The 15099-nt window shown below is 40.2% G+C and overlaps 1 protein-coding gene across 6 annotated transcripts in view; it reads left to right on the top strand.

Annotated features, from left to right (window-relative positions):
* Positions 1–15099, top strand: part of CHN1 (chimerin 1) — a 223818-nt gene that overhangs the window by 17453 nt on the left and 191266 nt on the right. For all 6 annotated transcript variants that reach the window (XR_005838374.1, XR_005838375.1, XR_005838376.1 and 3 more), the window contains one exon: positions 7184–7379. Coding sequence is in view for 3 of the 6 variants with exons in the window: in XM_040643705.1 (XP_040499639.1) it covers positions 7361–7379 (19 nt within the window). In the remaining 3 variants the exon portion in view is untranslated. The remainder of the gene's footprint in view (positions 1–7183; positions 7380–15099) is intronic.

Below are 15099 nucleotides of genomic sequence, written 5' to 3' on the forward strand. Positions count from 1 at the left end.
GAAAGGGAGTTTCACTCTGGGGTGGGGTTGACGTACCATTGACTCATCTTTTCCCATTTGGCTCATTGCAACTTACTGCTATTTACAGGACCAAGTTAGTTAGATTTGTGGGTTATATTATATGCTTTTTAACTAAACCGAATCCTACCAAATGAACAGATGCCTTTAAAAGATGCTTTCATGGGGCGCCTGGGTGGCTCAGTTGGTGAGCGTCTGCCTTCGGCTCAGGGCGTGATCCTGGCGTTCTGGGATCGAGCCCCACATCGGGCTCCTCTGCTATGAGCCTGCTTCTTCCTCTCCCACTCCCCCTGCTTGTGTTCCCTCTCTCCCTGGCTGTCTCTCTCTCTGTCAAATAAATAAATAAAATTAAAAAAATAAAATAAAAGATGCTTTCAAAGAAATCCTGCTTTGAAAATTGTACTAATAATACAAGCACAAGTTACTGTGAAAGAAATGGCAGAGCTGACATGACTCCTACTCTTGGAGCCAGCTCTTTGTCAGTCAGGTTGTGAAGTCAAATGATGATAGAAGATCTGACTAGAAGCTGGCTAAAAATGCAGAAATTATCAGGGAGACTGTAAAATGTGGATTTATATTGTTAATGATAAACTTCACCTTAAGGGTGTATTGTGCCTTGGGTTATTAGCTTACAACAATAACACGTTTGTGTGTGTGTGTGTGTGTGTGTGTGTGTGTGTATTCATATATTTTCATATATTGGTGGGTAGTAAAAAATTTGTTACTGGAAAATAGGGCTTAAAAATTTTGAGACCAGACTTTTGCAAAATGAATCCAAATTCCCAGTTGCCTCAAGTACTTGTAGAAAGGCTGCAGGGTTCAGATAACATAATAAGTTTCAAGATGATAGGTTGGCCTTCTATATATGTTCCTGACCTACACGTCTAGCCTGTCCTCCCACAAATTCTTGCGACAGCCAAATTGTCCTGCCTGCAGTTCTTCTGTCATGATTTCCCATCTCTTTCCCCAAGAATGTTGTCATGCTCTTTTTTCTTAGCTAAGCCCTACTTTTCCCTTTCTCTATTCTGTTTCCCTAATTTCTGTCCATAGCTCAAAGCGTAGCTTCATCCTTCATGAAGACTTCATCCATTTTATCAGCTGGGAATAATTTTTCCCTGCGCTGAACTTCTGCAATATTTATCTGTATCCCTCTTACAGCCTTATCATTGTCCCATTTATACGGATTATCCCCAAGGACTTCAAATTTTTAGAGATCTGAATACATGTTTGGTTCATCTTTGACTCCTTTGCTAGATTCTAACACAATGCCTGGTATATCGTAGGTCCTTAGTAAATGTTTGTTGACTGAATGAAGGATGGATGGATGGATTCCAATTGCTGTATTGTCCTAAATGTCTGATATAAGTTCTATTTTACAACAGTATACAAAAGAGCTTTATGAAAGATCAATCACAGGAGTAGACAAGATTTGAGCTTAGATTGTGATTTTAATCATGGAAATACACTTCTCTCTTTCTTAGCTCTGTTGTTTAATTAGAGATTGTGTAATTCTCACCCAGAGTTCATAGCTATTTAGCTGATTTATAACTCACAATGTAATCAACTTGAATAAGTCATCTTATTGTGGACACCCACATTAACCAGAAGAACCATGGCCATATTAGGGAGATTTGATTTGCAGCCAAATCTCCTTATACCCTCTTGAAAACAAAATCTGGCAGAAATCCAACTGCTCAAGTCAAACAGACATTTAGCTTACCCTGTGCATTAGATGTGCCTGGTGACCTCAGAAAAATACACACAAATGGAAATGGGGGCTTAAAGTACTATAATATGATTATAGTTCAGACAAAAACTTTTACTTGAGGGCAGTCATAATTGCTGCATTTTTAGCTAATGTGCACTTGAAAATGTATTTGCTTTTAAGCCTATAAAAAATTCCAAAAGATCTGCTATACCATTTACCAGGAAATAAGTATTCTCTTAAACGTGTATTGAAAACAGACCTCTTTTACCCTTTCTTTTTCCTTGGCCACTCCAAACCCGTGGTCATTTTGACATTTCAAAAAAGTCTTATCACAAAGTTTAAAAAAAAAAAAAAAAGGACCAGTGGCATTTAGAAGATTCAAACCTAGGGCTCATTGTAAGACCTGTGATCCCATCACCTGTTGGACTAAAATTTCCTCTTCAAGCTGAGCAGTTAACAAGAAATCCATTATCTTGGGTCAGGACAGAAGACCTCTATGGCCTGCTTTTGAATTCCAGTTTCCCTTCCCTTCATACCTACACACACACACACACACACACACACACACACACACCCTCTACAAACACTTTCATTTCACTTTGAAGTGATATAATAAGGGCTGAACAAACACTGCTCAGTAATATACAATTCCAAATCTGTGCCTAACTGGCCAAAAGCCACCTCCCCTCTTAGCATAATTTTGGTGGGATTATTCTCTGCTACTTCATAAGAAACACTGCAGGGGAACTGAGAAAGTTTTTAATTCTTAAGGATTCTTACGTATTTTTCAAATTTTACTGGATTTCTAAGATCCACAATTGCTCCTATGGATATAATTTAGGCACCCTCTGGTGGTCAGTGGAACACAACTAACTCTCCTAAACATTACTTTGAATTATTTAAGCTTAAAGGCCAAATTTATAGTTTATGACATAAATTTTTTTTCTTGAATAGTTTTGTCATCTAAACCTTCACATTCAAAGCTAATACTGCTTCCATTCTTGTATGTATATGCCTTTGCCCTATGAAAGTGCTATTTATAAGTCAGAAAATGCCATGCAAATATTAGGTAAGATATTAATTCAGAAAGATAAAGATTAATTTATCTTCGGAAAGATAAAAGCGGGGGACTCATCCGGATTAGGGGAAACACTACTAAAACATTATTAAAAACATTAAGGAAAATATTATTAGGGAAACATTATTAAAAACAGACCAAATCCACTCTAAGCACATACACACTAGGGCAATAAATACTCTGGTAACATAAATATAGGATAGAAAGAATGTCATATATTGTGATTATTTTAAATAATTTAAACCTTAATCAGTATAAGTGAGGAATAAAAAATGTTTCTATCACATTAGCAGAAACATGCTCTGTGAGTTTTTCTTCAACAGCAAACTTCGGCACTATTTTGGGAACCGTGCTAATAGCACTGGTATTCCTAGTGTTTAAAGCTGTGTTGACATGATAAAGTGCTATAATTTCAACTTGTTATCGTGAAGCAGAAACCGCCTCATTAATTTCTGCTTCATTCACAACTGAGGAACAAATCAATGTTTACCAGTGGGAACAAAGCTAAATGAGTAACAAAAAGAAAACCCCAAACACTTGCAATATGTCATTAGTTTAAAATGTAGAAAAGAATTTTAAAGGGCTGCCTAAATTCTGTTTAGTCCGCAAAACTTACATAAAAATGAGAAACTGTTTTAGTAAATTTGACATGGATTGTTCAGTGCATACTTTTAATTTTAATCCTGTTAAACCTGAGAAAGAGATATAATAAATATAACAGTGTAACATACTGCAGATGAAATCGTAGTATTGATGTTTTAATAAAATATGACTTCTGTACTAGGTCTTTATGAAAATGTCACCTATGACTCTTAGACGTACCAGATATACCAGTGCCTTTAATATACTGAATACATAGATAAAGGATATGCTGCATATTCAAAGTATCTTCTGTTTTATCCATAAACCAGTTAATTTAAGTATTTTAAAATTTTGCTGAATGACAGCGAAACCTAAAAAGGACATTAGAGATAACTTAGCTCCATCCCTTCATTTTACAAGTGAGGAAGAACCAGAAAGAGTAAAACATTTACCTAAAAATCTAACAAATAATTAACAGAGCAAACAAATCCAGCCATTCTCGGTGCTTTCTTGTTAAGCACAAAATTAAATCTTTGAATGAAAACATAAATGTTTTAAAAGTCAACTCATTCTTTGCCCTTTTAAAGAAACAATCCAAGGTACCACCCACAATAATCATCCCCAAGTGGTTAACGCCCTTCCTTACATTGAATCTGTGGGTGAAAGGCTTTTGCTCTATTTCCAGCTAGGTGAGAAAAGCAACACTCTCTATTCCTCAATAGATAATACAATAATAGAAAAAAGAATATTATCTTCAAGACACAGCACTTTGATCAAGTAAGTACACAAAGCATTTCGTTCTTAGGAAGTCAGTTGAATCACTTGGGGAAAGCTAGATGTTTAAAAAGGGAAACATAGTACATTTGAGCTGTATTGTTTCAAATAGTATCTTAAAAACCTCTCTTGGGAGTGTGTGTGTGTGTGTGTGTGTGTGTGTGTGTGTGTGTGTGTGTTGGGTGTGGCAGTGCCCAGACTTGTATAGGAAAGAGGAAGGGGAGGAAGAATGTCCCCACCTGAGCCTAAGCTGGGTCTATCACTAAGATTCAGCTGTGTGCAACCACATTTAGTGGGTGCAAAGCTGGTCCGGTAATCAAAGCGTGGCTGTATAATGGGAGTTGTGAGTCTGACCACAGGATTGTTAATTTCCCTCTGATGCACCCCAGGATAAGCCCCCAGGGGGCAGTGAGAATTACCAGCAAACTGAGCTATACCAGCAAAATACTGATGCTCTGGTACTTCTCTAAGAGAGTTTAACAAAGAGAAGAGAAAAGCACCTTTTCTCTCAACCTGATTGGATGCATAGTTCTGAGTTAAAGAGCATGTGAATAAAGACCCTTTGAGACAAAATTCAACTTCCCAAACTGCAAGAAGACCGAAACATGCAAAATGACTGAGGACAAAATACTCCCCTTGCCACTCTGCTTCTAATACTAAACAGCTTTTTCTTTTTAAATTCAAACCATGTATCCACTACATTGGTGGGGGATGGAGAGTGGGGGAGGTGGTCAGAGAGAACACCAGATGCCTCAGATTTTCCTATTAGTTCTGCCACTAAAAGGTGTACACATTTGGGGAAATCTTTTGACCACTGGGCCCTCAATTTCCTTATCTTTAAATTAGGGGAGTTTGGTACCTTCCTGTTCAAAATTCCATGCTTCCATGTGAAAAGTAAAAAATTTTAATTCCAGAGGCAAAACTTTGGAGATTACAAAGGATATCTGGGTCCCTGAATAGGCCATAATCCCCCTGAAATTGTGGGAAACAATATTGGTGAGTATATATATGTACATAAGCATTTTCCAGGAAGAGGGACAGTATTTTTCTCAGAGCCTGAAAGGGAAATTAAGTTCCAAAACAGGTTGAAGATCACTGGTTGAGGCAGCAAATGCTGTCTTTAGTTTCTGATTTATCCGATTGCAGAGCAGATCAGCAGCAATCTTTACATGATTATAAAATCTGTCCCACAAAGCCTTTTGGAGTATCTCATTTATCTTCATGAGCCATGTGTTTGTAATTTTTCATGAGCAGAAAGGCTGTTCAAAATCAAGAGTCCTTTTCATTAAAGATTTAAAATTGTGGGGGGATTTCAAGATTTATTTTGATATTAGTAGCTAAAGGAGAATCATTTTAGTACATTGGAAAATTTCAGGCATCCAGCATCTTACACATTTGCCTGTTCATGTTGAATTTATTGTACTATTTCTTTTCTCTTGAGTTAACTGACATGAAACAAAAGGCTTGGCTCCTCCTTCCAACTGGCTTTTCTTTTTCTTCTGATGTTAGAGTCTGTTGTGAAATGATGATGAATTAACCGTGGTTGTATTTGTCGTAGTAATTTTTCATTTTTGTAATGATTTGATCCTCAAGATACATTAAGTAGAAGATCTTTATATAATATTCTAAAAAGAATTAGTTGAAAATTAGAAGCAGAAAATGACATTAGGGAATGTGAGGAACTGTAAGCGGAAAGATGCACGTAGGAAGACATGAGAACCAAAGAGAAAATCTACATGATTAGATGTTGCAACAGTATCCAATCCCTAAGAGAAAGAAGAAAAGGGTTTTTTTTTTTTTTTTTTTTTTTTACGCAGGGAACAAACATAGCAACTAGAGAATACCGAATTTTTGAATACATTAAATGAAAACGACACAAAAACATCATAACCGAGCTTTTCAAGAACATCTTTTGGCTGATAATCTCAAGGCGTTATATAGCTTTCCGTTAATTAAGGCAAAGACAGAGGCGAGCAGAGACCATCACAGAAAGAAGGATGTGTTGCCAGTGATTATCAGATAAATGCAAAAAGCTCAGGGGAACAATGTTTTGTGGTACAGGAGAAGTGCCAATCAGTGAGAAACGTTGATTTTCCTGAGACAGTATCAAAGAGGTGTGTAAAGTAAAAGTAAGAGAATTAGGTTTAAGCATGGGCCTTGTATCCAATTATTTCAGGTAATCCCTGCTGCTTTTTAAACGACTCCTGATTGCTCAGATATGACAATCTGATCAGTACTCCCAGTGGCTCCCAAGTCCAAGTAGAAAGGAAGGCAACAGTCAGGGTCTCCGTTGGACTCCAGGCTCCCTTCTCGAGTTCGGTAGCTTCAGGTCACCGGCTCCACACTCTCCGTTAACCCCGAGGGCGCCGGGCGGGAGGTTTATCCTCAAACGAACCCGATCCCCGGATGACCCTGCTTGGGGACTTGGATTCATGCAGCATCCTCCTGTGACTCTCCCTCTTTCGAGTAACAGCTCAGTTTTTCTCCTCTCCGCGCCTCCTCAAATCCCATTCAAGAAAAATCCCAGGGATTTCAGCTAAAACGCACACCAACCCCGCCCCCGCCGGGCTCCGGGAGGCCGCCTCCCGGGCAGCTGGGGCGGCTCCTCCTGGCCCGGGGCAGGAGGGGCGCGCGCCCCCGGCCCCCGCGCGCGCCCGTTGCTATGGGAACGCACGGGGTTCGGCCGCCCGAGGCTGAGGCACGAGGAGGCGCAGGGGCAGATCCAGTGGGAGACGCTATCGCAAGATGGCGTCTGCGAGGCCGCGGGATGCGGAGTGAGCGCGCCCCGCCGGGGGCCCCGCGAGGCTGCTCCTCTCCCCGCCGCCGCCGCTGCCACCGCGGCGCCGCCTCTCCGGCTGCCATTGCGCCGCGGCCAAGCCTCCCGCTTCGCAGGTACGGCCGCCCGCGCGCGCGCTCCGCGTAGTGCACAGATGGCAGCGACAAGTGCGGGCTCGCCTAGGGCTAGCGGGTCTCCCCCGTGCGGGTGCGCCTGACAATAACGCATAAATAACTTTTTCTTGCAGCGGCCCCCTGCGCCCCGGCCTGCAGCCTCCCCGCGCTCCCGCGCCCCACCACGCCCCTCCGACTCCCGGCTTCCTCCGAGGTGTGAGCGCTACGGGCCGATGCGGTGATCTGTGGCCGGCCCGGGAGGAGCGCGTGGACCGGCGGGCGGCGGCGAGCGGTTGTCGAGCGCCTTTACAATGGCCCTGACCCTGTTTGGTAAGTACAGCCCTTTGCCCGCGCCCCTGCAGGTGGGCCGCGCCCCGGGGGCGGGGGCCCGGGACGCCCGGGGAGGGGACGCCGCGCGCGGTGTAGGGCGCGGGCCGGAGCCGGGGAGCTGGGGTGCCCGGGGCGCCGGGCTTGCTCCCTCGCGCCTCTCCCATTGTTTCCTCTCCAGGCAGGGCCGATGGGCGTGTGCTCCCTGGCCAATTCTGGGCTGGGAGGCTGGGAGGTCCTGGGTGTTTTGTAAACGGAGGATTCTTCAAGATGCCAACTTGGGAGCGAAGTTAGCTGGTTGTTTCCAAACCTACGTTTCTCAAGTCAGTAAATAAAGATCCTGGAAAGTTTATTTATTTTGAACAAAATGTCTGTGCATCCCAGCCTCCCCGGAATTGCCAAATGCATGTGTTGAGTCTTGTTGGATTTGGGGGCGGATTTTTTGGAGACGCTGTATTTCGTTGGAAACAAGAATAAGTAGTGAACTGAATATTTGTTAAAATGGAAAATGTTTGCTCTAACAAATACGAGAGCAGACAGAAGAAAGTTGGTTCCTGGAAGATAAGTGATCTCAGGAGAATAGCTTTGAGTATTTTAGGAAATAAATGTTATTTCTGTGATGTAATTACTGCAACACTATTGTTTCAGTGGTGAAGACTTCAAGGTGTTTTGTTTTGTTTTGTTTTGTTTTCCCCTGGAGGCTGTAATGACAATGGGTTGGGAAGAAGGGCTGAAAAGATACATTGTTTCCTATTCCCGAAGCAGACTATGGTACACATGTACCTCACTTTAAGAAAACTCAGTATGTGAAAATTTAGATGTTCAAAGTAGTACGGTATATACTGATATGAAACTGATAGCTACAAAGACGGTCTTAGTAAGTTACTCACTATATCAAGTTTCCAGCTACGTTTTAATTGCTTCATTTGATCAAGTTATAGGCATCACATACCACAAGTGCTTTTTCATATAAATTAGAGTGAATTAATCTGCTAGAATCAAAGAGTTACATTTATTTAATCATCTTATTTTATCAATTAAATTCAGATACAGGGAGGTTATTTTTCAAGGTAACATGGCCCTTTTGTGGCAAAACTGAGCCTAGAACACAATTTGCCAGTCTGCAGTCTGGGGTATGTTTACTTTGCCAGAATACCCACAGTACCAGAAAGGACATTTCTTATTTGGTGTTGGTTCTCCCTAGGTGCTTTAACAAATGTTTCTTCTTTCTTTGAAAGAAATAGAAATCTCACTATTGTTTTTCAGTACATTGTGTCTAATCTGCATCATTTAGTAGAGCATTTTTTCTTAACTGTGGATTTTTTTTTTGTACAAAAGTTAAAAATAGTGGAAGAGTTAGTCGGTATTTTCTTTTGAAGAAGCATTTCTCTTATACTGTAGTAGCTCATACATGGTAGTAATGTTTCCACAGACAAATTTCCCCTTAAACTAGTTTTTTTTTTTTTTAAACTAAATTCATTTTCCTTTCTACAGAGAGAGTATGTATTTCCAGGTTTGTTTTCAAAAGTAAGGTTTACGAATCAGCCGCTTTTCGAATACTGACATTCTCCATGAATAAACTATAGGTAAATTGGAGAGAAGTGGAGTAATGGATAAGGTACTTTTAATCAGATTCCTAAATTATTAAATCTTTACTGAAATAGAGGTGAGGAAAGGAAGGGCACGTATTTGACCTCTAGAAGAAGATAAAAGAAACCACTCCCAACCCACAGAGTGAATAAAGTGTCTTTAAAATTTTAAAGTCAACTTGTGGGAAAATAGAATTTAATTTATAAAGTCCAATTTGTTTACAGTTTTTAAGAATATTTTCCTGTTGTAAAGGAAAGTACACCTGTGTGCAGAGGCTATTTTTCAGTAAGGATAAAGCAGTAGGTGTCGTTGAACACCACTTATCAGGCCTCTCTGTTTAAAATGTAGATTCCTTTGCCCCTAGATCCGCAGAATCTGCATTTCTAGGAGAAGGGGATTTTAAAGGGACTCCCCTGTGATTCTGTTATCTTCAAGTTTGAGAACCATTGTATTAAAGATAAATATGAGATTGCTCAAATTTGCCGAATTCAGAATGGCCTTCGTATATATTAAGAGCAGTCCCCAACGGTTAGAAGAAATGGATTTTATTTTAGATATAACAGTTGACCCATCAACAACATGAGGATTAAGGGTGCTGATCCCCCATGCAGTCCAAAATCTGAGTGTTAACTTTTCACTCCCCAAAAACCTAACTAGTAGTCTGCTGTTGATCAGAAGCCTTACTGATAATATAAACAGTTGATTGCCACGTATTTTTTTATGTTATATGTATTATATGCTGTATTCTTACAGTAAAGTAAGGTAGTGAAAAGAAAATGTTAAGAAAGTCATAAGAGAAAATACATTTATAAGTACTGTATTGGTTTTATCGAGAAAAATCCACATATAAGTAGACCCATGCAATTCAAATCTGTTTTTTGAGAGTCAACTATACTACTTTATTTGTTTATTAATTATTTGGGAGAGTGCATGTGCATGAGGGGGGTATGGGGGAGGGGCAAAGGGAGAGAGAGAATCTCAAGCAGTTTCTCTGCTGAGCGTGGAGCCCCACATGGGACTCCATCTCACGACCCTGAGATCATGACTTGAGCTGAAATCAAAAGTCAAATACTTAACTGACTGAGCCAGCCAGGCACCCCAACTGTACTACTTTTTTAACTAGCTTAGTCAGAAGTACCTCATACCCATTTATATTTCCTCTAATAACCAACTGAGAGCAGAGGAGCAATGAGATCTTAAAGTTCTGTGAGATGGTAGTGAAGAGAAAATAGGAACAAGAAACTGGACAGACCTAACTAAACTGTCATCAAAGTCAGAGCTCAATGGAGTTTCTACCAAAGTCTTCCCCAAGCAACCATTGCCAAGACCCTACCTTGTAGATCATGGGTGTGTTAGTTAGTAAGGCTAGTGTCTTAAGTCTGCTTAAACTCCTGTAGTGAAATACCATAAACTGAGTGGCTTACACAACAAACGTCTATTTCCTGAAGTTTTGGAGGCTGGGAATTCTAAAACCAGGGAGCCAGCAGATTCACTTCCTGATGAGGGCCCTCTTTCTGGATTGCTGACATCCATCTTCTGGCTGTGTCCTCCTGTGGTGGAGAGAGGGAAAGCAAGGACTTTGGTCTCTTCTACAGGTATTAATCTCATCATGAGAACCGAAGATATCATCTAACCTAATTTCCCCCCAAAGGCCTTATCTCCATAGATACCATCTCATTGGGAGTCAGGACTTCAACATAGGAATTTATTGGACGACACAGTTCAGTGCATAGAAGCCAGCAGTAGTGTGTAGGATTTTTTTTTTTTTAATTTATTTTATTTTATTTAGAGAGCACACAAGTGTGGGTAGGGGGAGATAGGAGCAGGGAGAGAATCCTAAGCAGGCTCCGTGCACAGCGCGGAGCCCGACTGGGGCTTGATCTCATGACCCCTGAGATCATGACCAGAGCCACAATCAAGAGGTGGGCGCTCAACAGCCCCCAGACACCCCTACGTTGTTGTTGTTGTTGTTTTTCTTTATGTTTTACGCTTCCATCCAGGTTTTGTTTTGTAAAGAATGTTATTTTTATAGGTTGTTAGTGAAAGTTAGCTTCATTTTAAAAAAATGAGAGCCTCCATAATTAGCCAATACTATTTTACATTGGTATACTTTTAACTTTTTTTCACCTAAGTACAATGTAACAACTCAAAATACTTGTCAAATTAAGCTGAAGAGTGAAAACTCTCTTATCTTTTGTCTTCACTATTAATCACCTCTGCTGCTTAAAAAGATATTTTTAATGCAAATTTCTGTTTTAACTGTGTTAGAAGAACTAGACCCCAGTCCTTCTTGATTTTACAGTCCCATTTGGGAGTTGAAAATGTGCATTTTTGAAGGACTTTGCCAGCATTTTTCTCCACCTTGTAGATGAATACACCTCTCAATCATCTGCATCAATACAAATAATGTTTAAATCCTCAAATCCTAAAAGTTATCCAAATGTAATTCATACTCTGCTCGCTCACCTTGCTCGTCTGTTCATACATCTATAGCAGTGTGCAAGAGACGTGGTCCCTGTCTTAGAGCTCACATTCCAGAACTATAGTGTGTGTACCTAATTACTTATTCCAGTCGGATTTGTTAGGACTTCCCTGACAGAGAAGCACATGTTCTCTAATAATTGCTGGGCTAGAAGGAAAGTCTCAGGTCATCTAATATAGGACTTTTTAGCTGGTGTACCTAACAAAACACCCTGACTGGCCACACAGATAAAACCCTATTTGACAGAGCTGGGTGAAAAAGCACCCTGCCAGGTTATCCTTCGGCAGGAATGTCTGTCATTTACAGCTAAATGGGGCTGTGGTTTACAGCTCAGACAAATGTGGAGACTGGGAACTCTGTTACAATCCAGCTGGGCTGGCTGAACGCTGAATAACTCTCTTCTCTTTCTGGGTAGAACTAGCTCTGGCATGACCCCCTCTCCCTTTTTTTCCTTTTTCCTTTCATTACCAGTCACTGTCATCACCGCCATTGATCTGTGATCTAATACCTAGGATTTCACTGTAATTTCTAACCTTCTTTCTGTAGACACTTGTACTGCCATGGAAACCTTTTCATTAGCCGCCTGACGCACCTGCCTGTGGGGATCTTCATAGAGATCCTTTGGAGCAGTTAAATGGTAACGGTGCGTTCTTTGTGATGTAGTTAGGAAAAATTCTGATTTCCTATGACTGTCTTGACATTAAAATTTGTTGTTGTTGTTGTTGTTTTCTTTTTCTTTTTTAAAGTAACCTCTGCACCCAACACGGGGCTCGAACTCACAACTTCAAGATCAAGAGTTGCGTGCTCTACCGACTGAGCCAGCCAGGTGTCCCTAAAATTTGTTTTTAAAAAAGACAAATCAACTGCATTTTCAGTATGATTTATTTGACCAAAAGCCAATTTTATAGGAAACTCCACTTGAATACAGTCTCTGCTCACATTTTTAGTTTTCAGATGTTGCTCATCACAGAATACGAGAGGGACTCACCTAAGCAGGGCGTGGTCCAGTGGTGAGAGCCCAGCTACTTTTCTGAGAATGTTTCATCTTTTCAGCTGTCATTAAAATCACCATCCTAATTTAAATACTTGTGCATATTCTCTTACAGGTATCAAAAACTTAATATATCAGGGGCGCCTGGGTGGCGCAGTGGTTAAGCGTCTGCCTTCGGCTCAGGGCGTGATCCCAGCGTTCTGGGATCAAGCCCCACATCAGGCTCCTCCGCTGGGAGCCTGCTTCTTCCTCTCCCACTCCCCCTGCTTGTGTTCCCTCTCTCGCTGGCTGTCTCTATCTCTGTCGAATAAATAAATAAAATCTTAAAAAAAAAAAAGAAAAAGTAACAATCCTATTAGCAGCCTAATCTTTGAAGATAGATATGTTTAATTATAAAAATTTGACACATTTGTTAATAAGTTTCAATTTCTTTTTATCTGTACTTGTCTACCTTTTAAAAAAAATCAGTCTTCATAAGAAGACTTTTAGACTTTTTTTTAAAAAGATTTTAAAACTTTATTCATTTGAAAGAGTGAGACACACACACGCACACACACATACACACACGGAGAGGATGAGTGGGGGTGGCACAGAGGGAGAGGGGGAGAGGAAACAGACTCCCTGCTGAGTGGAGAGCTGGCCCTAGGGACTTGATACTAGGACCCCGAGGTCATAACCTGAGCCAAAGTCAGACGCTTAACCGACTGAGCCACATGGCGCCCCTAGACATTTTTTCTTAATTGTTAATTGTTTTTCTCCATGAAACTTGAATAACAGAGGTATCCTGTCTATCTGTTTACACACTGTGTGTGTATCTGCTTTATGCACAAAAGGTGTAAATTTTTTGACCCCCATAAGCTAATTTTTGCTCCCTTGAAGGCAATATTATCTTCATTGAGAATACATGTTTTAGACTAATCTAAAACAATCATAAGAGAAATAGGCAGAAAAATACTGTTTGGTCATGCTTTGTATGTCATATAATAATAGTTTTGAAGTAATGACAGTAGAAGTTATGCATTTTTCATCAGATTGGATTAACAGTTTACTGTCATCTCGAGCGGCCATAACAGGGATTTCCTTGCCAGGCTGGGGTTTGTGTAGCTTTTCTCAAAGTCCCTCTAGTAGTAATAATATCCTTTGATATGGGTAATTGATGTTTTCTCTGTCTTATATAAAGTATTGGTAAAAGCACCTTTAAAACAACTTTATTATTTATCTGCGATATATAAACTGAATGAAGTCACTGAACTTTCTGTGCAAACCCAACTCAAGACAGGTCATTGAGCCCGGCCTTACCATTCGTAAGTCATTCTTACATAGAAAATGATTCCCATAAGCTTAAATTTCATGTATTAATATAATCCTACTAACCTTAAAACACAAAATAAGGAGGGGTGCCTGGGTGGCTTAGCTGTTAAGTGACTGACTCTTGATTTCAGCTCAGGTCACGATCTCAGAGTTGTGGGATCCGCCCTGCATCAGACTCCGTGCTGGGCGTGGATTTTGCTTAAGAGTCTCTCTAAAAAATAAAAATAAAAAAAAAAAAAAAAAAAGAAAGAAAGAAAAGAAAGAAAGAAAGAAAGAAAGACTAAGAAGCAGAATGGTGTGGCTGTATTCTACACCGAAAAGTGATACTGGAAAAAAATGTCTCATAAAGTTGTAAATATACTTTCTTAACTTGGCTCCTTATTTCTAAAATCCCTAATGAAGACTTTGTGAATATACTAAAAACCACTTCTTTGTATATGTTAAAGGCTGAATTTTATGGTGTGTGAATTCTATCTCAATCAAGCCGTTATTAATTTAAAAATCTCTTGGAGTGGGGATGACCAGATTGAATAGAAGAAAGTTTGACTTCACTTAAACTGTAAAAAACAGAAATTACTATTTTTAAAATAATGGTTTTATATCCAGGAACCTTTTAGAACTTTTCACATTTAGAAAGTTTTTTTTCCCTTTTATTCTCCAAGAAACAAAAAACAAAATTAATAAAGTGATAGCTTAAAAATGCCCGTGCCTGTTTTGAATAGTTGTTTTAAAATTTAGAAAAGTGAGCACTTCTTGGAAAGAATTAATGCAGACAGTTGAATTTGTGGGAGAAGGGAGATGAATCAGGCCCCGGTGTGGCCTGCTGCGTAGCAGCCTGGCAGGGGGCCACCTCATTGTGTCTCAACGAGCTGCACTGAAGATCGTCCTTTCCCTTTCACTCTGACTTTTTAACCTTTGGATTTCATTGCACCATGTCTATTTCATGGTGTAAAACAAGTAGAAGAAAAGATGTAGTCCAAGAAACGTATCTCTGCATGAATAGATTTTCTTGACATTTCAAAAACAGCTTTCCTTTTCTTTACACTGCTAATCTCTTTTTTTAAAAGATCTGTTTATTTATTAGAGAGAGAGAGAGAGCTGGTGCGTGTGCACGCTGGTGGGGAGGGGAGGGACGGAAGGAGAGGGAGAGAGAAACCCAAGATGACTCTGCACTGAGCACAGAGCTCACTGTGGGGCTCGAACTCAAATCCCTGAGATCAGGGCCTGAGTCCAGTAGGTAAGTGGTGTAGGTATCCATCTGAGCAATATGTAAATATCTGCCTGACTGAAGTATTTCCCCTGTAAACCTTCCATAGTGAATGAATTTAACGTATTATACTACAATTAAA

Source organism: Ursus maritimus, unplaced genomic scaffold, assembly GCF_017311325.1.
Source record: "Ursus maritimus isolate PB19 unplaced genomic scaffold, ASM1731132v1 scaffold_1, whole genome shotgun sequence".
Lineage (NCBI taxonomy): Eukaryota > Metazoa > Chordata > Mammalia > Carnivora > Ursidae > Ursus > Ursus maritimus.